Source organism: Plectropomus leopardus, chromosome 1 (assembly GCF_026936395.1).
Source record: "Plectropomus leopardus strain MGB_pleo_1.0 chromosome 1, ASM2693639v1, whole genome shotgun sequence".
Lineage (NCBI taxonomy): Eukaryota > Metazoa > Chordata > Actinopteri > Perciformes > Serranidae > Plectropomus > Plectropomus leopardus.
In genome coordinates, this window is record NC_142176.1 from 24,028,244 (window position 1) to 24,050,268 (window position 22,025).

The following is a 22,025-nucleotide window of genomic DNA, read 5'->3' on the forward strand; positions in this document are numbered from 1 at the left end:
GTAGTGGTAAGGCTGCAGAACTTAAACTTCTCCCGTGTGCCAGGCTTGTAGGAGACCTATGGTGGCTGATGTGAAAACCTGAGTGGCCCTGTCTTGAGACATTTTTTGATTTGTCCATTATTGGCTGCTGTAGAGCAACATGGTGTACTCCGTGGAAGAGGATCCCTGCAGTACGTAGGTATAAACTGGTCATTCAAAGCTAACAAAAACAGTACAATTTCTATTTTTTTTGGCAATTTTAATCAAATAAAAAATAGGTATGAATATTATTAGGGTGTAAATCAACCCAACAATATGGGTGTAAAGTTTCTGCACAATACTATATCACATCAGTTTTCTAAAGTCTGCCACGACATGATTTCGATTTGACTCAGTTTAGAGGCCTTAGATGTATAAATGACTCGATTGAAGTACATATCCTTATTGTCTTTTTCTTAGCTGCTTGCCATTATCTGCCTGGCATCACGGCGCTAAGCACTGTTGGACTGTTTAGCCTTTCAAACCGTGCTAACCAAAGCACATCGATCTCCTAAAAAGGAAGGAAATGTGCTTGGATGGAAATGGTGACAAAAGCATAACTCAGGAAATTAAAAATAAAGGCATATCTTAATGATGGTGATATGTATCCATATTGTCAGTTTGCAGTGATGATATTAATTCATTGATTTTTGAATCGATATATCACTCCAGATCAATGTATAATCACAACCCTAAGTATTATATGCCCTTTCTGTCAACAGATACTCCTAAATCCTACACACTGGACCTTTAAGTATTGTAGCTTTTTATTATCCTCAGATTTGAATGAACTGTAGAGGTCACATGGTGACACAGGCAGTCAAAGGGTTACAGTGTTTTCCTCAGTATCCTCAGGGCTCACAGCCCTGGGGCCCCCAGAAGTCATGCTGATCCCAAGAAATCATCTGATTTGTCAGCGTCTCTGCCTCTGGGCCAACCTGCTGGGGCAATTACAGCTCCTCTGGATTGCTAGGCAACATCTCTGCACCTTTTCCACCTGACATTGTCCTGTCCTACTCTGGTGTTTGGCTACACATTAACCCAGAGGTCTGTGTGTCGTGCATTTTTCAGCATATCTCTCTGTGGAAGGTTACTTTCTAGGATCTAGAGTTTTTCTTTTATGGAAATGTTAACATACCACATTTTTAATGCCCCTTCAAAAGCAGCTTTTGCGGAAGTTACAGTAAGACTTACGTACTCTTACTTTATTCCAACCCATTACCCCACATTTTTCCCTTTGTTTTGGAATTTAGGGCCAAGAGAGTCTTTTTTACATAAGTATGAAAAACATACTTTGACGGCAAAAGCTTTCTTTTGAGGTCAGAATGACCCCAGGACAACACAAGGGTTAAGTCAAAGGTATTTAAGCATATTTTAAGTTGTGTTTTTGTCCTGCAGCCCTGCGAGACCCCATGTCCATGGAGCGAGCCAATCTGCTGAACATGGCCAAGCTGAGTATTAAAGGACTGATAGAGTCGGCTCTGAGCTTTGGACGAACTCTGGACTCAGACTACCCTCCTCTCCAGCAGTTCTTTGTTGTCATGGAGCACTGCCTCAAACATGGCCTCAGAGGTAAGAGGAAACTCCTAGCTTATTAAAATTTGATGCATAGCTGCACAATTGTGTTTGCCTCTCTAATAGAATATGTCATTCCCAGATTTTCATACACCAGTGTGTCACTATTTCTCTTTTCTCTCTGCAGTGAAGAAGTCCTTTCTGGGCTTTAACAAGTCTCTGTGGGGTCCTCTGGAGCTGGTGGAGAAACTGTGTCCTGAAGCAGCAGAGATCTCCGCCTCTGTACGAGACCTGCCTGGACTTAAGTAAGGAGGACATCTTACTACACACACACACACACACACACACACACACAGACACAACTTAACCCGACATCATGATTGAGGAACATGAGCCACAACACAACCACTTACACTGTCATTCACCAGTAACATGATGTGAGCCAGAGCAGGGAAATACCTGAGTGTGATTTTACTTTCACTTCAGCTTTCCTGCTGTCTGGCTTCTCCCTGTTTCTCCACTTCTTTTGTGTCTTTGTAACTTCTAGAATCAGCAGAGACATGTTTTTCAAAGTTCGTCAGACTGTTAAAACAGATTTTGAAATTAGCCATTGTATTGTCTATTTTGGGCAATACATGCCTTTATAAAAGCAGAGTCGGTAATGGCGCATTAGTATGTTCAGTGCTAGTGTAGGGCTGAGTGTGTACTCAGCATTTTTATTTATTTCTTTTTCTGTGTAACTTCCTTCTGTGACTATGACTTATGAGAATGCCTATGAGTGGTGATAGTGCCCAGTGTGGGTGGTAAAAGATCAACCTCAAAAACTCTACTGGCGTATCCTAATAATATTCATGTAGGTTCCTCTAATGGCTATAATGTCATTAATGCACAATACTTCTATGTCATGCATTACTCTATTATTTAAGTTATTACTATAGCAGAGCTTCCAGGCAGGAAATAAAGAATATTCAGGTCTCGTCTGATCCAGTGAAATGAGGAACAGTTGTGTTGTTTTAGATGGGGAACAGAGTGTGTTTCCTTTAGTGGTGCTGAGTCAGACCAACGAACAAGTAGTAGAGCAGCATTTTTGCAACATCAAGTAGGACACTGCAAATGTTTTTCTCTTTCGAATATTCTTATGCGTTAAATCATAGTTTTAATTGCTGAGATGATACAGAGGCGAATTAAAGCATGGTTGTTTAGTCAGATCAAAGTCTTGAAAAGAATAATGGGTTAATCAGATGAGCCCATGTTAAATGTAGGTAGCAATTAACACATAGAGGAACCTAATCTTTTTTAACAATAAAATGAAGCCCTGCACTGACAGCTTTTGACCCTCAAAACACGTGTATGTGTGTGTGCGCGCTTTTTTTTCCAGGACTCCATTAGGCAGGGCCAGAGCTTGGTTGCGTCTGGCTCTCATGCAGAAACGGCTGGCTGACTACCTACGACTCCTCATCACCAGAAAAGACCTGCTCAGGTGCACACACGTGAACACATGGTGACGCACACAAAAATGTATACTGTAGCGATAGGTACATTTGACTTGTTTAGAAAAAATACAGCTTTACAGTATGAACCACTTTGATTAAGAAGTATAACTTGGCTAAGAAAAACTAATTTGTAACAATGACTTATTAACAAATTGGGCCTGTCAATTCTAGATTTTTCTTATTAACAAATCCCGTTAAGTTAGTGATGTTCAATAGTTTTAGATATAAACAAAAATGTTTGGCTAAAAATAGATTTAATCAATTTATAATACACTGACAACAATAATAAGATAGTTTTCCAATTCATAATTATTAAATCAGATTTAATGTGATGTGATGACAATTTAGTGCACAAATTCAGTTGTAAATGTTACTCCAGATTCCCTGAAAATAACTGTATATGAAAAGTAAAACCTTGTTATAACACATCCACAGTGACAACACCACAGAGCTGAAACATTAAAACAAAGCCACTTTCTGTTTGCTTGTACCAGAGCTCCTTTCAGTATTTGAGCGTCTGTTGTATTTTCCTCCACAGTGACTTCTATGAGAATTCAGCGCTGATGCTGGAGGAGGAGGGAGCAGTGATAGTGGGCCTGCTGGTGGGTCTGAATGTCATTGATGCTAACCTGTGTGTCAAAGGCGAGGACCTGGACTCTCAGGTAACCACCCCTTTGAGACATTTGACTAAAAACACATTTACAGCAGACATTAGTAGGTAGTTTTAATGTGGTTATAAAACATCTGATGACATGGCTCCTTTTGCATAACAGCTGGTGTGCATTACACACTCCTCTCTGTTTTCACTTTGATTGTATCTCATTTTCTGCTTCCATTGTCGCTCAACTTACTGTGCGTACAAGTTCATTGACATGAAACAGCTTATCTTCAATTACTAGTTTTGTGAAGCAGCAAATGCAGACAAGAATTGTCTGCTCTGTTGTGGTTGTTATCTTGGCATCAGGCAGATGGAGAGCAGATGCTGTTGTGTCATGTTTTTACGCTATGGCTGGAGACTTTATCCTGAGCGCAAACACATTTTCTCACTAATGCAAACACCCTGACAGTGTTCACACCTGACTGCATGTGACTGAGATACTTGTAACATGAAGTGATCTGAATTTGTGTTTGTTTAGATCCAGTGTTTGTGACAGTGTTTGGTTAACAGACAAATCAATGCTATTAGTAAATGCATTGGATATTAACTTTGTACTATCATGTTACAGTAAGTATTTTGTGTGTTTTGTGTGAGTCTCAATTAATCACATAATTGTAAACAACCCCAATTTTTGCAGATGTTCTGGTGGCCTTCAGTGTGTAGGATTTAGTAGCATCTAGTGCTGAGGTTGCAGGTTGCAACCAACTGAATACCCCTCTGCTTACCCTGCCCAGGTTGAACCTAAGGAAGGCCTCGGGTAACGTAAAAATGCAAAAGGCCCTCTCTAGAGCCAGTGGTTGGTTGGTCCGTTTTGGGCTTTCTGTAGAAACATGGCAGTAAAACATGACTGCCACCTTGAAAGATGATCCATGGAGGATGAATGCACTCCCTATGTAGACATGAATGGCCTATTTTATGCTTAAGAGACAAGAAACACACAGTAATTCTTTGTTTCAGATGATTATAAACTAATGACAACATAATTATGTATATTGGATTCCATTTCTGCCTGTGGATAGATAGATATTTATCCCAGAGCGAGTTTTATTAGTACTTAAGTATATTCATCATGTATTGTACAGTAATATTCAGATAAACAGCCAACTATAATAATTCTGAAAACAACACCAAAAAAAAAAAAACCCAGAGGGCACCTCTCCATTATTATAGACCTTTTGACCTCCTGTCGGTAAAGTGTTTTACATATCAGAAGGCAGAATCCCCACACATAGAGGTTCAGTTATTTTTGTTCATAGTTTGTTCAACAGTCACTTCTGTTTGGCACGAATGAAAACAAAGCCCAGTTGTTTCGGAAAGAACGTACCCCACACCGTCTGCCTGTTGGTAAGAGATTGTCTACACTGAATAGGGCAGGTGAAACCTTGCTAGTAATCGCCTGTCCGTCCTCACCATTCGGGACTCACAGGTCATCGTCATGCTGTTTTGCAGCTTTCTAGCAAACTTAATGGATGTATTGACTATCGTATGCTTTTTCTTTTTATTGTTCAACAATGAAAAAAGGGCAATATAAAGGGAAAGTTATAAGGCTTTCCACAATGGAGCGATAAAAGACAATCTCTCTAAATCCTACATACTGGTCCTTTAAAGCAGGACTTGTTTTATCATATCAAAGGCTGTGCAATCATTACTTTTCAGAATAATCCTCCTTTTGAATGATGTCAGCTTCTCTTTTCTTTTTATATTTAAGGTTGGTGTAATCGACTTCTCCATGTACTTGAAGAATGACATTGATGATTACAGGAGTGAAGAGAGGTACATTTTTTTATGGTTTCTCCCCTTTATTTAATACACTGCATTTCTTAGGCCTGCAAAATGTGATGCAGAGTGCTGTTTAATGTCTTTTTCCATGGCAACAGGAATAGCCAGATAGCGTCCATCTTGGATCAGAAGAACTACGTAGAGGAACTTAACCGACAACTCAAGTAAGACATTTGTTTTTTGTTGGAAACCGTCAGGATGTCCTCTGTTTAAAATTCACCTGAACAGTGGCTGATTGAGACGGGCAGTCCTTCTGCCTGGTCTCTACTGCACAATTTGCTTTTCATCAGTTGATTGTCTGATGCTTAAGTAGTCGTCTGATGCCTTGAATCAAAGGCAGAAGGCTGATTTCACATTGAAATAGATCCAGTTTTCAGTCAGTTCTGCTTTGAACCAGTCTGTTTCAGAAGAGCAAACCCGCCCCATCTGTCCTCACAGACAGATTCATTTAAGCACAAACTGTCAGTCACACTTCCTCTTTAAGTTTTTCTTTTTCTCACAATTGCTCACAATTTGAAAACTGTTCATCAGTTAGGAAGACTGTTTTAAACAAATCTCTCTTGTGATATGACATTGAATTACATTGTCAGTTACTATCTTTGATGAACTGTATGACCTGTCTCTAAACATACACTAAGCTAACCATGACATTGCATGCAGTGGCTTTTAAAAGTCAAATTCAGGTCTGTCAGTCTGTGGTGAGACACTTCAGTCCTTCAAACTGTGAATATCATTAAATCTCAAACATGATTACCTTTTATAAGTTATCTATTGAGCTGTGTCAAATCAAAAGAGGGAAAACGTCTGTGTAAGTTAAATTTTAACACTTTAACTGTGAATTGTCTACACTTCTATTCCCATATTCTATATAAATATTGGCACCATAACTTAAGAGACATTCAAAATGAACCGAAGTTGATCCTAATTTCTGCATTTGTGTGTGTTTGTATGTCTAGTTCCACAGTTCAGGGTCTTCAGGGCAGAGTGGACTCTCTGGAGAAGTCCAACTCGAAACTCATAGAGGAGGTGAGACCCACATCTAATTTTCTGTGTGATAGATTTAAACTGCAGGTGAAGGTCAGTGCTTAAATCTCAGAGATTAAGGCTCCCCTTGCCCTTATTACTTAGCCCTTACCCCCCAGTTTGCATGTTCATGTCTACGAGTGGATGTCCCAGTTCTTGTGAGGATGGACAGGTATGGTGATGTGTTTTCAGAGTCACACTCCAAACCGAGTGTTATGACAATTGTCAGCAAGACAGCTGCACAAGCAACGAAGGAAACCCACAAATGCATTTTCTTCTTTAATAAAGATTTAAAAATTATGATAACCATTTATTATCTTTGTATAATGTTGTTGCAATATATTATGTTCCTTTTCTTTATAATAAGCACAACAGAAAAACTCTGTCTCTGTAGCTAACTAGGTTGTAACTAGCTTACATTACAGTCCCACAGTTTTACATGCTGCTTCCCCCTCTTTGACAGCATATGATGATCAAACTAAAATCCAGCAGTGAAGTTAGTACCTGTATAAATGTGGAGTAGGTCATTGTGTCAGGTAAAACCATCTATCATAATGGACTACCACCTGTATAAATGTAGACAAAAGTGGAGTAGGTCATTCTGTCAGATACAAATATCTGTCACAATGGACTACCACCTTAATAAATGCGGAGTGGGGCATTCTGTCAGGTAGAAATATCTATTAGAATGGACTACTAGCTGTATAAATATGAAGTAGATCATTTTGTTAGGAACACCAGAAATGGCTACTGATGACATATTTCCCCATCTCATAGCTGAAAATTTCAACCACTACTCCTTGTAACAACTCTGTTCGAAAAGAGCAAAGGGGCCACTCAAAAAGCAGGGTCAGCGGATAAAAAAGGGAAATGGGATTGGGAGTGCAAATCTCTACATCATGTCTGAAGTACCTTTGTTATGTCACATTTGTCACTAAGGGATTATAATTTAATATGGATCCACCTACATTGTCTGTTATATCTCAAGTAATCATAGAATGTGGTGTGATAATTTAGCCAAATACGTTTTGGTTAAATCATAGTGTCAGTGTAAGCATTATTGTCATTATCAACTGAATTATTCTGTCTTGTTTGTGCAGTTAGCCATAGCCAAGAACAACATCATCAAACTACAGGAAGAAAACCAGCAGCTGAGGAGTGAAAACAGTCTCATTCTGCTGAAGGCACAACAACATTTAGAGGTACACATTCACACACACACACACACACACACACACACACACACACACAATCACAAAATTACAAAATGTATCACTGTGTTAAAATATAAAGAAACATTGATTTGGTTTCAGTTTTCACTGCCGTCAGAACTGTAGCCTTGATATTCCAGCAATCATTGTCAACTCTGACTGATTTGTGATATGGGTGACATGTTTCTCCTGTTGATGTTATTCATCTAGGTAACCCAAGGCGATGCGTCAGTGGAGAGAGATACATACAAACAGTCACGTCAGGGTTTGGATGAGATGTACAATGAGGCTCAAAGGCAACTGAAGGAGGAGTGTCAGCTCAGACAGGTCAGACTGTGTCTGCGTGTGTGTATAAATGTGTGTAAAATATACACAGTGACAGTGTTATAACACAGTATATACATGTATGTGGTTTATTTTTAGGATGTGGAGAATGAGTTGGTTGTCCAGGTGTCGATGAAACAGGAAATGGAGCTTGCCATGAAACTTCTGGAGAAAGATATACATGAAAAGCAGGCAAGCACGCATTTTTCTTTGCCATCTTTTAAACTCCACTCTCTCTTCCTTTTGAATACTGATTTATTTATAAAATAAAAATCCCAAAACATGAAGCTAGAACAATGTACAAAGACATAAGGGTCAATAAATGACTTGCACATAATGGCAATTATTAATGGTGAGGCTTAATCAAAGCGAACACTGGACATTAATGAGAAAGGCCCAATCAGTAATTCTTAGAGACATATTTAGACTCAAACAATTAAAACAATGATCCCGAGAATGATGTGGTTCTTCTTCACACATTTTGCCATTGAAATGAGTGAGCACATTATAATGCATAAATCCATACACTAAAAATATAGCACCAGCCAGTACTCGCTTATATGCCCGTCTCTCTCTGGCAGCAGCGTCAGGCCTTTTACCACCAACATGTGAACTCTGCTCCATAAACACAGAGAGATGACATTTGTAGCCAAGCTGTGACATACAGTAGTTGTTGTGGTGGCAGCATCATCACAGCTTTGTAAGAAGGCTACTGAGATTTGGCTTGGGTGGTATTTTTCCATACTTCTAAACCTACCTGAAATTTCACAGGGGCACATGATATACGACAAGATTGTATGCTGTTCAAACTGGAGTTTTTCCTGATTTATCATTGTGTTTGTACCTGACTGACTGACTGACTGGCTGAATGAATCAATGTTAAATTAAGCATATTAAATTAAAGGGAAACTGCTTCAGAAGATTGGAAGCAGTCATATGACAGACAGTGAAGTCCTTGTTTTTCATCAACAGGACACACTAATCGGACTGAGACATCAACTGGATGAAGTCAAAGCCATCAATGTGGAAATGTACCAGAAGATGCAGGTACAAATACCCACATCCTGACCTGGTTTCACTTGTCATATACTATACATATACAATATCTATAACTGTTACTTAGGACTCATTTTCATTTGTTAGTCATCTGATGAGGAGATGAAGAAGAAGAACGATGTGATCACTCGACTGGAGGAGAAGACCAATCAGATCACTGCCACCATGAAGCAGCTGGAGCAAAGGTGAGACTCGCTGCCTTTAAAGAGAAAGCATGCAGTAATCAAAATAGGAAAACCGTTGTCCCATGCATCTCCTCAGTTCTTCCTTCAGCCTAAACCAGCTTCTCTGCTGTCTTTCTTTGATTTATCAAAACATACATAATATAATTATATAATTGAGAGCAAAGAATTAATTGCAATCACAAAAAAAGGGTTAGTTCTCAGACTCCATCCATCCATCCATCCATCCATTTTCTTCCGCTTATACGGGGCCGGGTCGTGGGGGCAACAGGCGGAGGAGAACATTCCAGATGTCCTTCTCCCCAGCAACGCTTTCCAGCTCGTCCTGAGGGACCCCAAAGCGTTCCCAGGCCAGACGAGATATGTAATCCCTCCAGCGAGTTCTGTGTCTGTGCCGGGGCCTCCTGCCAGTAAGACGTGCCCGAAACACCTCCAATAGGCCCAAGAGGCATCCTGATCAGATGCCCAAACCACCTCAATTGGCTCCTCACCCTATCTCTAAGGCTGAGCCCAGCCAACCTACGGAGGAAACTCATTTCGGCGGCTTGTGTCTGCGATCTCATACTTTCAGTTACTACCCAGAGCTTGTGACCATAGGTGAGGGTTGGAACATAGATGGACTGGTAATCGAGAGCTTCCCCGTCCGTCTCAACTCCTTCTTCACCACAACGGTACGGTGGAGTGCCTGCATTACTGCAGATGCTGCACCAGACCGCCTGTCTGTCTCACACTCTACTCTACCTTCACTTGTGAAAAAGACCTCGAGATACTGGGCAACAACTCTCCCCCCACCCAGAGGGGACAATCCACCCTTTTTCGGCAGAGAACCATGGCCTCAGATTTGGAGGTGCTGACTCTCATCCTGACTGCCTCACACTCGGCCGCAAACTGCCCCAGTGCATTGTGAAAGTCATGATGTGATGAAGCGAAGAGAACCTCATCATCTGCAAAAAGCACAAATGCAGCTCTGAGGTCCCCAAACTGGACCCCTTCCTCCCCCCAGCTGCACCTTGAGATCCTGTCCCTGAAAATCACAAACAGGATTGGAGACAAGGGGCAACACCCACTGGGAACGTGTTTTGCTGCACGCCGAGTATGCAGACACAGCTCTCACTAAACACAAGTAGACCAAATAGGCAAACTCACACACCCCCTCCAGCAGCCTCGCAAGGGTAAAGAGCTCCACGACCAGGACGGATTCTGCATTGTTCCTCCTGAATCCGAGGTTCGACAAATGGTCAGAGCCTCCTTTCCAGCACCCTGTAGTAAACTTTCCTGGAAAGGCTGAGCAGTGTGATACCCCGATAATTGGAGCACACTCTCCGGTCCCCTTTTTTAAAAATTGGAACCACCACCCCAGTCTGCCACTCCACAAGCACTGTACCTGACCTCCATGCGAAGCTGAAAAGGCGTGTCAGCCAAACAATGTACAAAGCCTTTAGCATCTCAGGGCGAATCTCAATCACACCTGGCACCTTGCCACCGAGAAGCTTTTTGACTACCTCAGCGACCTCTGCCAGAGCTATGGATGAAGAATCCCCCGAGTCTCAAGACTCTGCCTCCTTCATGGAAGACGTGACGGCTGGGTTCAGGAGTGTTCCTTCCACCAATCCACAATATCCCCAGTCCGGGTCAGCAGTTCTCCTCCTCTGCCGAACACAGCCTGAGACAAGCCCTGCTTTCCCTTCCGCCGCAGTCTCACGGTTTACCAGAACTTCCTTGAGGCTGACTGAAAGTCCCCCTCCAGGGTCTCCCCAAACTTCTCCCACACTTGAATTTCAGCTTTGGCGACCGCCTCAGCTGCAACCCTTTTGGCCAACTGGTACCTGTCTGCTGCTTCAGGAGACCCCTTCAGCCTGACAGCCTTCTTCACTGCTGGTGTCCACCAGCGGGTCCTCCAATTGCTGCCACGACATGCACCAACAGCTTCTAGCAGCCGCCTCTACAATGGAGGTGTTCAACAAGGACCACTCGGATTCTATGCCCCCAACCTCCCCTGAAATGCATGAAAAGTTCTTCCGGAGGTGTGAGTTAAAGACCTGCTCCTCTCCTCTCTTCACCTGTCCAAGACATATGGCTGCAGATCAGGTAATACGACCACAAAGTCGATCGTCGATCTTTGGCCTAGGGAGCTTTGGTACCAAGTACACTCATGAACATCCCAATGCTTGAACATGTTGTTTGTTATGGACAATCCATGACTAGCACAGAAGTCCAATAACAAAACACCACTGGGGTTCAGATTGGGCATACCTTTCCTCCCAATCATGCCCCTCCAGGTCACTCCATCGTTGCCCACATGAGTGTTGAAGTCCCCCAGGAGAACAATGGAGTCTCCAGTTCACACCCTTACCAGGATACCGCCCAGAGACTCAAGGAAGGCCAGGTACTCGGAACCGCTGTTTGGTGCATAAGCACAAACAACGGTCAGAGACTTCCTCTTATCGACTTGCAGCCGCATCGAGGTGACCCTCTTGTTCTCTGGCTATAACTCCAACATAGCGGCGCTCAGCCGGGGACTTGTGAGTATTCCCACACCCACCCGGCGCCTCTCACCCTGGGCAACTCCTGAAAAGGAGAGAGTACATCCCCTCTAGGGGTACGGTTCCAGAGCCAGAGCTGTGCGTGAAGGTGAGCCCACCTTTAACTAGCTGGTACTGCTCCCCCTCCTGCACGAGCTCCGGCTCCCTCCCTGCCGGAGAGGTGACGTTCAACATTAAGCATAAGCAACCAGAGCTAGTCTACAAAGCCAGGGGTCAGCATGCAGGGGGCCCTGCCCCTGCCTGCTGCCCGGCACACAAAGCACCCGGCCCTGATTTCCAATCCTGCAGGTGGTGGGACCACAGGGTGGTGGCAGCATGTCATTTCTTTGGGCTGAGCCCGACTCGCTTTTGAGCCACCCCACTCAGGGACACACAAACCCCCCCACCGTGTTAAGGTAACGATTTGCAGGGGGAAGTTCTTGGACTAAAATTGTTAAATATCTTGTTGTCTTAATTGTTTATATAAACGGTGCTAAACAATGGCAAGAGTGCTGACAGAGCTAACACTGTTTGATCAGGGGGGCACCTGAGGGTGGGTGCTTTGCTTCCGTGATGCCACTGTCTTTATCAGTGATAACTGCTGTATTGGCACAGAGCAAGAGGGTGGCGATGAGCTAGCATGTGGGATACACTCATGCACTAACATGCATGTGCAGCCGGACCTGATAACCACAACTCGGATTACAACACACAGAGAGGTAGCGTGACTTCATTCTCTGCTCAGGACGTCATTACTCCACTTTGTCTTTACAAAGCAAATATTGGTTTGCTGCTGTATTGATACTGTTGCATACAGAGCCCTTAAGAGTTCCTCATGGCGCAGTTTGGAGCCTTCTAGAAGAGAACTGGGGGAATACATGGAGAAAAAATGATTCAACTATTCTTTCTCATCACCATTTCAGGGTTTCTCGTAGATAATTGGTTAGAGGTGGTAATCCTCGTCTCCTCCGAATTTCCTTATTTCTCTTCTGTGCATTCATCAGACTTAAAATATATCACGGTGCAAAACCTAAAAAAAAAAGTGATATGAATAGGTTTTTACATGGCATTGTGAAGCTCAGGATTTGCTAAATTTATTTCCTTTGGGAAACCTTGCAGCTCCTAATTTATCTTGTTTAATAAATGACCCTATTGATGCATGTTGTGCTGCACCACAATCAGTGTTAATGCTCCTTTTTTCTGTATCAGTCATTATGAGCCCTGCTGGTTCGTTAGTGCCTTATTCTCCCTCCTCACCTCATCGTCTACCAGTCAACACGGTCCATCCTTTCCTCTCTCCCCTTGGTTTAAGTCTGTTCCATCCTATTTGTAATTGGTTGTGAATGTTTTTTGCTGCTCTAAAGGTGTATGTACAGTAGGCTAGTAGAACACAGACCTCGATTTCATCTATTTTCAGTGGGAGTTTTGTGTTGTATCTTAAAAAATCAAATGAACTACAATGATCAGACAGAGCCACTGTTAAAAATAATTTACCAGCTAATTAGAGATAAATCTCCCCCTTAGAATTTAACATGTCTTTTTTAGAGAGATCAAGCTTAAATCTGTCATGTTGATAGTATACTTCTGTGCACATTTCACCCAAAAATTCCACTTTTTGTCTGATGTAGTTATTTATATTCATCTCTGTCCACATTACCTTTCTGTGCTTCCTCCTCCCCACCTCTTCTCATTACTCATACGCTTACTGTGGAGGGAAATATATCCACTGAACAAATCTGATGACAGTGTGAACCTGGCAGCCCGAAATCAGATTTCTGTGTTTTAATGCCTTTATTTACCCTTACTTGCTGTGCCTGTGATGTTAAAAAAAAAAAACACTTAAAAGTGTTCACTTTAATTGGGGCCAGTAGAATACTGATGTATTGACATCCTTTCTTCCTTCCTTCCTTTCTTTCCTCCTTCTTTCCTCCCTTCTGTTTGTCTCTTTTATATCATCCATCCAATCATCCATCCATCCATTTTGCTCCCTTTAAAACCACGTTTCATTTATTTCCTGATTTTATCCCTGCTCCTCTGTGCAGTGACAAGGATCTGCTAAGTCAGACCAGAACGCTTGCTATGTCATTTGTTAAGTGTGCCAGCACAGACACAGAGCACCAGTACAAGCTAGTCAAGGACATCTCCTTCTAAGGATAAACATACACATACCCACGCAAAATACAGACACACGATTGCTTATGACCGAATGAATAAACTGACTTAACTTAAAGGAACATTCCTGTTTTTTGCACTTAATATTCAGATGGTTTAATGGCTGGGGAGCAGCCACAGTATCAGGTGAAACTTGAATGCATAGTTTGGTACTTTAGTCACTGAAACATGATCATCATCAGCAGAGTGAGACCACTGCAACATGTTTTTATGATCTTTAGTTAAATCCTCTTCAGACAACTTGACTGGTTTGTGCAGATAAGTTTCCTCTGAATGTCCTGGTTTAGCTGGCCAGAGAACTGTTTGAATATTACATCAGTTATACTTTAATGGAAATAGTTTGAATTAATCATACACTACTTTATTCACTCACATGCTCAGCCTCACATACATACACATGCTAAACATTCTTCCTGTCTACAGTAGTCAGTTCATATGCAGTAACACTGACAGTAAGACAGTTGACTCTGAGGTGTAATCACGGGGTCGTTGTTGTTCTCATTGAGTTAGAATGAGTATAGTGAGCATTCCTGCTCGTATCAAGACTACTATATCTGGCAACCCACACAGCCACAGGTTAACAGTTGAGTCACAGTAATATGTAGGGACTGTACAAAAATTACTGGGGCTGTGGAGCTGTTACCATACATACTGTTTCACTTTTTCTAGTGTTGATAAAGAGATTAGTGACAACACCTTCCCCACAACATATAGTGCATCAAATTTATTTTGCCATTAATAACTAGAGTTGCACAAAAATGTACAATGCTGTTTTCTGATTTTAACCTAAATGTCTTAATGCAGAAATACTTTTCAGACAGCTACCAAATTACACGGCAGATGTTGAATCTGCAGTTGCCACAATTATGCCACAAATATTAAAATGACATATCCTGATTAGTGAAATATTCCAGCCGTTATTGTTTTTTTAACTAAATGCCACTACCGTTACTTTATATGTCACTTTAAAGGGACAGTTCACCCCAAAATCCCAATTACGACTTTATTGTCTTACCTGTAGTGCTGTTTAGTAATGTAGATCATTTTGGTCCAATGTGTAGCCACCATAGAGATGTTAGTGGTGCTAGGTGAGCTAGCAGTGGATGCACACTTCCTTCTGCACAGTAATATGGATGGTGGGTGTAATTTGGTAGAGAGAAAATAGTTCCTATATGAAACTGCTCACAAGGTCTGTAAAATATATTGAGTAATGGGGTCATGATTTCTGGAAAGAGACGTCGTTGTGAAGTTTTGAATTGTATTTTCTTGGCGCTCTGAGCATCACAAGCCAAGTGCCATCTAGTTCCATTATATTGGAGAAAGGACAGACATCGCTATGGCAGATATCGCCAACACTCAACAACTCACACCAAAACAGTCTAGACTGATTAATGACATCACAGGTGAAAGGAACAATATTTACTTTTGATTTTGGGGCAAAGTGTCCCTAACATTTTTGACACCTTTAATTCCCTGCAGTTTTGCTTTCTGTCAGGATGCAGAATAAGTAAAGAGGCAAATGTCATGCTCAGTGGAGAGCTAATGCTCAGTCGCTAAAGCTACTGCTGTCGCTCATCCAGCTTCGGCTCCTCCTCTAGTAATTTTCGTACTGTCCCTTGGTGACATCCATGATGGCTCTGTAGGGGTTGTTGAGTAACTTCTTATTCTGAGCTTGACTGTTTTTTTTTGGGGTTTTTTTTACATTATTGTAGCTGACACAGGTTAGGTCTAAAGCACGAACAGGAGCATTTCAGTCATACAAGCTAGACAAACTGTTTCTACAGCTGCTTGATTTCATCACTGTCAGTCAGAGGTGTTCATGACAGATATTTAGTCAGACAGGAGTTTTGTTTGTGCAGCCTCCTGCTTTTAATTTTTTGGCAGTTTGCTCTGCATGTGTTGCACCTCCTGACCTGCTTCTGACTGGCTGTAATGACCCTCACTGTGTCTGAAATCAGTCCCTTGTTCACTCACTCACAACTGTTATACATATAGTTTACTCTATAGTTAGCAGAAAATCACAATACCTTGCACCATCACTGATGGACAGATAACATATCATCAGCAGAAACTAGGGCACTCTGGGTTTCCTTCTCAGACTGGGGGGTAAATAAAGTGCACTCTACAGTGAAAAGGGAGTGATTTCACACACAGCCAATTGCATAGATGTATCTAAACTGAAAATTGTAAAATTCACTTAAGTTTTGCAGATGTACACAGCTTAGTGGGACCATCAGCTTTAGCTCAATTCACGTGCTTTGTTTCTGCAGAATGGACAGAGCTGAGCTAAGTGTAATAAAAGAAAAAGAAAAAAAAAGTAACCGCTGGAGCTTCTCTTAAGGGAACTTGATGTGTCGTGTCTCGTCTTGGCATATTAATTGACTTCTATGATAGATCAGGAAGTAATCATTCCACCTATTCTAACTCCATGTTCATAGTACGTAACTCCTCTCAGTTTATAGAAGAATAAACACTTAGTACAGCTGTTGGAAACTCACAACTACTGTCTTTTACCACCAATAAAACTAGATGTTTTGAAAGTGTTGGATGTGCTTTGAGTTTTTGGCTACGTTCAGAGTGATGTTAACAGGAAGACACTGGTGCATTTATTCTGTGACTTTAAGGAGTAATAAAGTTGTAAGTCAGGGTGCTGCAGGATCATACTCCTCATTGTCTAACCATCTGAGATGGTAACTTTATTAAAAGCCTTATATCTGTAAAACAAGTTATGAAAGTTTACTCCCCGTATAATACTGAATGAAAAACAATGAAATTGGCGTTTTTCCAAAATGATGTGACTATGTACTGTGATCACTGAAAAGGACAACACTCTGTTTTCTTTGTCTGAGTGCTCTAAAATTCTGCATTCAGTCAGCTTCATCTTTTATTTCTTGTCCATTCAGTTGCTTTAAGGCCCCCATTGTTCCATCATGCTTCAATATTTAAACCCATCACCCCTTTCTGTTCCTGACTGCTCTGGGCCCCTGCACTCTTTTAAGTTTTACTCTCTGTTGATGTAAGGCCATCCTTTACCCCAACGTTCTTCATTTATCCTCAGCAGAAACCCCATTCCCTGCCCCATCTTCCTTTATTATTTTTCCCCTTTCCCTCCTTACCCCCTTCCCCCAGTTTTTTCTCTCCATGGTCCTGAGTTTGTCCCTGGTTATAATGGTGCAGATTACAGGAGGCAGAGAGGCACCGCAACTCGGCCGAGGAGGGAACCAGACGCTTCAAGTTGGACTTTGCCAACAAGGCCGACAGCCTGCAGCGGCAGATCGAACACAGAGAAAGACAACTGTAAGCAAAATCCCTCCAAAGACAGATTAATTGGTACATTCATACACACACACACACACACGAATCTAGAGAAGTGGCAGCGCTCAGAGTGACACAACATAGGTTAATACATTGTAAGCTGTGTAGCATGGCAAGGGAGCTGTTGGTGATAAAGCTTTTTCCCCTTGAACTGAAACTGTCATATCCCTGATTCACGCAAATGGGTCCAGTAAATTACAATGAAAACAAAGATATATACAAGCCAGTGTGCCTGATATAATGTTACTCAGTGTATCTCTTTGTCTGTCTCTTGTTTGTCATCTTTATTCTTATTATCCATGTCGTATATACATGTTTGTGGTGTTCCCGTAGCCAGCAGCTGGAGACGGACCTGAAGATAGAGAGGGAGTGGAGACAGACGTTACAAAATGATCTAGATAGAGAAAGGGACACAGTGGCTCAGCTCAGCACAGAGGCGCTGCAGATCAACGGACTTAAGAAGGTAAAACACGGAGACAGAGAGAATTGTACCATGTATGTGATCTTGTATAGTATGTTTTATTACATAACTTAATGTATGTGATTCAGCATTTGCAGGATGTGATCTAATTTGATCTGATGCATGTTCTCTGTTGTTCTGTGTATTTATGTTTTGTTTTTTGTTTTACTCAAAGGAGTTCCACCGTCTCCAGGATGAAAACATTCAGCTGAAGACCATCTGTGAGGACCAAGAACAAGCTCTTGAGGAATTGGGCTCCAAACTTAGCGAGTATGTATTCTTTAATTGAAAAAAAAAAACACATACTATACTATGACCCTTTTTATGGCATTTTTATGACATTCTACACCATGACTCTTTTATGACATTTTCTACTGTGACATTTATATGGCATACTATGCTGTGAAATCTTTCATGGGATACTAAACTATACAATAATATGATATTTTTATGACAATTTTTATGACATACTATACTATGATATTTTTATGACAATATTTGATGACGTACTAGAATTTTTTTATGGCATACTAAACTAAAGTATTCTTATGGCATACTATACAATGATATTTTTATGACATTGTTTGATGGCATTCTATGAATTTGTTTATTAATTAAGTATTTTTATGACATACTATGCTAGGGTAGTTTATGGCTCAGGTAGAGTGGTCGTCCTCTAATCAGAAGGTCAGCGGTCCGATCCCCGGCTCCTCATGTCCTCATGTCGAAATATCCTTGGGCAAGACACTGATACCCGATTTGCTCCCGATGCTGCGTCATCGGAGTGTGCAAGCGGATGAATGATTACTACCTAAGTGTCACCTTGTACGGTAGCCTCTGCCACTACTCTGTGAATGTGTGTGTGAATGTGACATGTCCTGTGAAAGCGCTTTGAGTAGTCAAAAAGACTAGAAAAGCACTATACAAGTAGAGTCCATTTACCATTTACAATATATATATTATTTATTTTATATTTTATACATAATATACTGTGATATGATACTTTATGACATACTATAATTTTGATAATTTTACGGATTTTTTTATGGCATGCTTTACTGTAACTTTTTTTAATAACACTAGACTCTTTTTTGAGTTTTTGACATGCATTACTATTACATTTTAGCAGTTTTTCTCATCATGCTATACAATTACTTTTTCTTTTTTTTCAGAATCCTTTACTATGACTTTTTCGACATGCTTTACTATGACATTTTTGCAATATCTTCAAAATGCTATATAATGACTTTTTGTCTTATTTTTTCAAAATACTATACTATATCTTTTGCAGTTTTTCCCCCGAATTTTATAATATACATACTATAATTTTTTTTTTTTTAAGATAATTTTTTGGGTCTTGTTTGCCTTTAATAAATGGGACATCAAGCATTAAAGGGGGAGAGAGAGAGACAAGTGACAAAGAAGGCAAACCAGAACCGACGTAATGCTGTCAGTCTGCAGACATTTCCTAGTATGCCATGCTGAAAAAGGTAAATAACTTAAAATTTTGACATGTCATGAAAATGGCTGAGAAGGCCAAAAAGGCCAAAAACTTCACCATTTAGCATGTCAAAAAAAATGCCAAAAATGCCATAGTATAGTATGTCGAAAAATGTCAATTTTTTACTGGTCATAAAAATGTCTGAAAACCACATATAATACCTGCTAGACACTTGTGCAAGTATACAAAGTGGAAATAAAGGCCAAAAAAGGCCAAAAACTTCATAAATTAGCATGTAAAAAATGGCCAAGAACGCCCTAGTATAGTATGCTGAAAAATGTCAAATTTTGACTGGTCATAAAAATGGCTGAAAACCATATGTATTAGCTGATAGAGACTTGTACAAGTATACAAAGTGGAAATAAAGGTAAAAAAAAAGCCAAAAACTTCATAATTGAGCATGTCAAAAAAATGGCCAACAAGGCAATAGTATAGCATGGCGAAAAAGTCAAAATTTGACCTCTCCTAAAAATGGCTGAAATGGACATAGAATACCTTACACACATGCGTCATGGTGTACAAAGTGGTAATGAAGGCCAAAACAACCCAAAAACGTCAGAATTTAGGATGTCAAAAAATGGTCACCAGGCAATAGTATAGTATTGCGAAAAAAAGTCGAAATTTGATTGCTCCTAAAAATGGCTGAAAGCGACATAGAACAGCTTTTAGAGACATGTCACAGAATACAAAGTGGAAATAAAGGCCACAAATGACCAAAAACTTCATAATTTATGATGTTAAAAAAATGGTCAACAAGGCAATAGTATAGTATGGCGAAAAAAGTCAAAATTTGACTGCCCCTAGAAATGGCTGAAAAAGACATTGCAGAGACGTTTCATGCTATAGAAAGTGGAAATAAAGACCAAAAATGACCAAAAACTTCATAATTTAAGATGTCAAAAAAAATGGCGAAAAGGGCAATAGTATAGTATTGCGATAAAAGTCAAAATTTGACCGCCCCTAGAAATGGCTGAAAATGTCATAGAATAACTTCTAGAGACACGTCATGGTATACAAACTGGGTACAACGGTCTAAAAATGCCAAAATCTTGTCATTTTGTCACGTAAAAAAAATGGCCAACATGGCAATAGTATAGTATGGCGATAAAACTCAAAATTTGACCGCTCGTAAAAATGTCTAAAAATGACACAGAATAGCTCATAGAGACGTGTCATAGTATACAAAGTGGAAATAAAGGCCACAAATGACCAAAAACGTCATAAATTAGGATGTCAAAAAAATGGCAAACAAGGCAATAGTATAGTATGGCGAAAAAAGTCAAAAATTGACCGCTCGTAAAAATGGCTGAAAATGACATTGAATAGCTTGTAGAGACGTGTCATAGTATACAAAGTAGAAATAAAGGCCACAAATGACCAAAAACTTCATAATTTAGGATGTCAAAAAAATGGCCAACAAGGCAATAGTATAGTATGGCGAAAAAACTCAAAATCTGACTGCTCCTAAAAATGGCTGAAAATAACATAGAATAGCTTGTAGAGACACGTCATGGTATACAAACTGGGTACAATGGTCTAAAAATGCCAAAATCCTGTCATTTTGTCACATCAAAAAAAATGGCCAACAAGGCAATAGTATAGTATGGCGAAAAAAGTCAAAATTAGACCGCTCGTAAAAATGGCTGAAAACGACATAGAATAGCTTGTAGAGACGTGTTATAGTATACAAAGTAGAAATAAAGGCCAAAAATGACCAAAAACTTCATAATTTAGGATGTCAAAAAAATGGCCAACAAGGCAATAGTATAGTATGGCGAAAAAACTCAAAATTTGACTGCTCCTAAAAATGGCTGAAAATGACATAGAATAGCTTGTAGAGACACATCATGGTATACAAACTGGGTACAATGGTCTAAAAATGCCAAAATCTTGTCATTTTGTCACGTCAAAAAAAATGGCCAACAAGGCAATAGTATAGTATGGCGAAAAAATTCAAAAATTGGCCGCTCATAAAAATGGCTGAAAATGATATAGAATAGCTTGTAGAGACGTGTCATAGTATACAAAGTACAAATGAAGGCCAAAAATGAACAAAAACTTCATAATTTAGGATGTCAAAAAAATGGCCAACAAGGCAATAGTATAGTATGCCGAAAAAAGTCAAAATTTGACCGCTCCTAAAAATGGCTGAAAATGACATAGAATAGCTTGTAGAGACACGTCATGGTATACAAACTGGGTACAACGGTCTAAAAATGCCAAAATCTTGTCATTTTGTCACGTCAAAAAAAATGGCCAACAAGGCAATAGTATAGTATGGCGAAAAAAGTCAAAAATTGACCGCTCGTAAAAATGGCTGAAAATGACATTGAATAGCTTGTAGAGACGTGTCATAGTTATCCAAAGTGGAAATAAAGGCCACAAATGACCAAAAACTTCATAATTTAGGATGTCAAAAAAATGGTCAACAAGGCAATAGTATAGTATGGCGAAAAAAGTCAAAATTTGACCACTCGTAAAAATGGCTGAAAATAACATAGAATAGCTTGTAGAGACGTGTCATAGTATACAAAGTGGAAATAAAGGCCACAAATGACCAAAAACGTCATAATTTTGGATGTCAAAAAAATGGCCAACAAGGCAATAGTATAGTATGGCGAAAAAACTCAAAATTAGACCGCTCCTAAAAATGGCTGAGAACGACATAGAATAGCTTGTAGAGACGTGTCATAGTTATCCAAAGTGGAAATAAAGGCCACAAATGACCAAAAACTTCATAATTTAGGATGTCAAAAAAATGGCCAACAAGGCAATAGTATAGTATGGCGAAAAAAG

At 40.3% G+C, this 22,025-nt stretch overlaps 1 protein-coding gene across 3 annotated transcripts in view; it reads left to right on the top strand.

The window, feature by feature from the left end:
• Window positions 1-22,025, top strand: part of rufy2 (RUN and FYVE domain containing 2) — a 61,830-nt gene that overhangs the window by 4,672 nt on the left and 35,133 nt on the right. For all 3 annotated transcript variants that reach the window (XM_088078326.1, XM_042499207.2, XM_042499290.2), the window contains 15 exons: window positions 1,417-1,590; window positions 1,721-1,838; window positions 2,912-3,013; window positions 3,565-3,688; window positions 5,393-5,457; window positions 5,562-5,627; window positions 6,420-6,489; window positions 7,587-7,688; window positions 7,908-8,024; window positions 8,121-8,213; window positions 8,994-9,068; window positions 9,165-9,262; window positions 17,131-17,250; window positions 17,602-17,731; window positions 17,904-17,998. In XM_088078326.1, coding sequence (XP_087934452.1) covers window positions 1,417-1,590; window positions 1,721-1,838; window positions 2,912-3,013; window positions 3,565-3,688; window positions 5,393-5,457; window positions 5,562-5,627; window positions 6,420-6,489; window positions 7,587-7,688; window positions 7,908-8,024; window positions 8,121-8,213; window positions 8,994-9,068; window positions 9,165-9,262; window positions 17,131-17,250; window positions 17,602-17,731; window positions 17,904-17,998 — 1,549 coding nt within the window. The remainder of the gene's footprint in view (window positions 1-1,416; window positions 1,591-1,720; window positions 1,839-2,911; window positions 3,014-3,564; window positions 3,689-5,392; window positions 5,458-5,561; window positions 5,628-6,419; window positions 6,490-7,586; window positions 7,689-7,907; window positions 8,025-8,120; window positions 8,214-8,993; window positions 9,069-9,164; window positions 9,263-17,130; window positions 17,251-17,601; window positions 17,732-17,903; window positions 17,999-22,025) is intronic.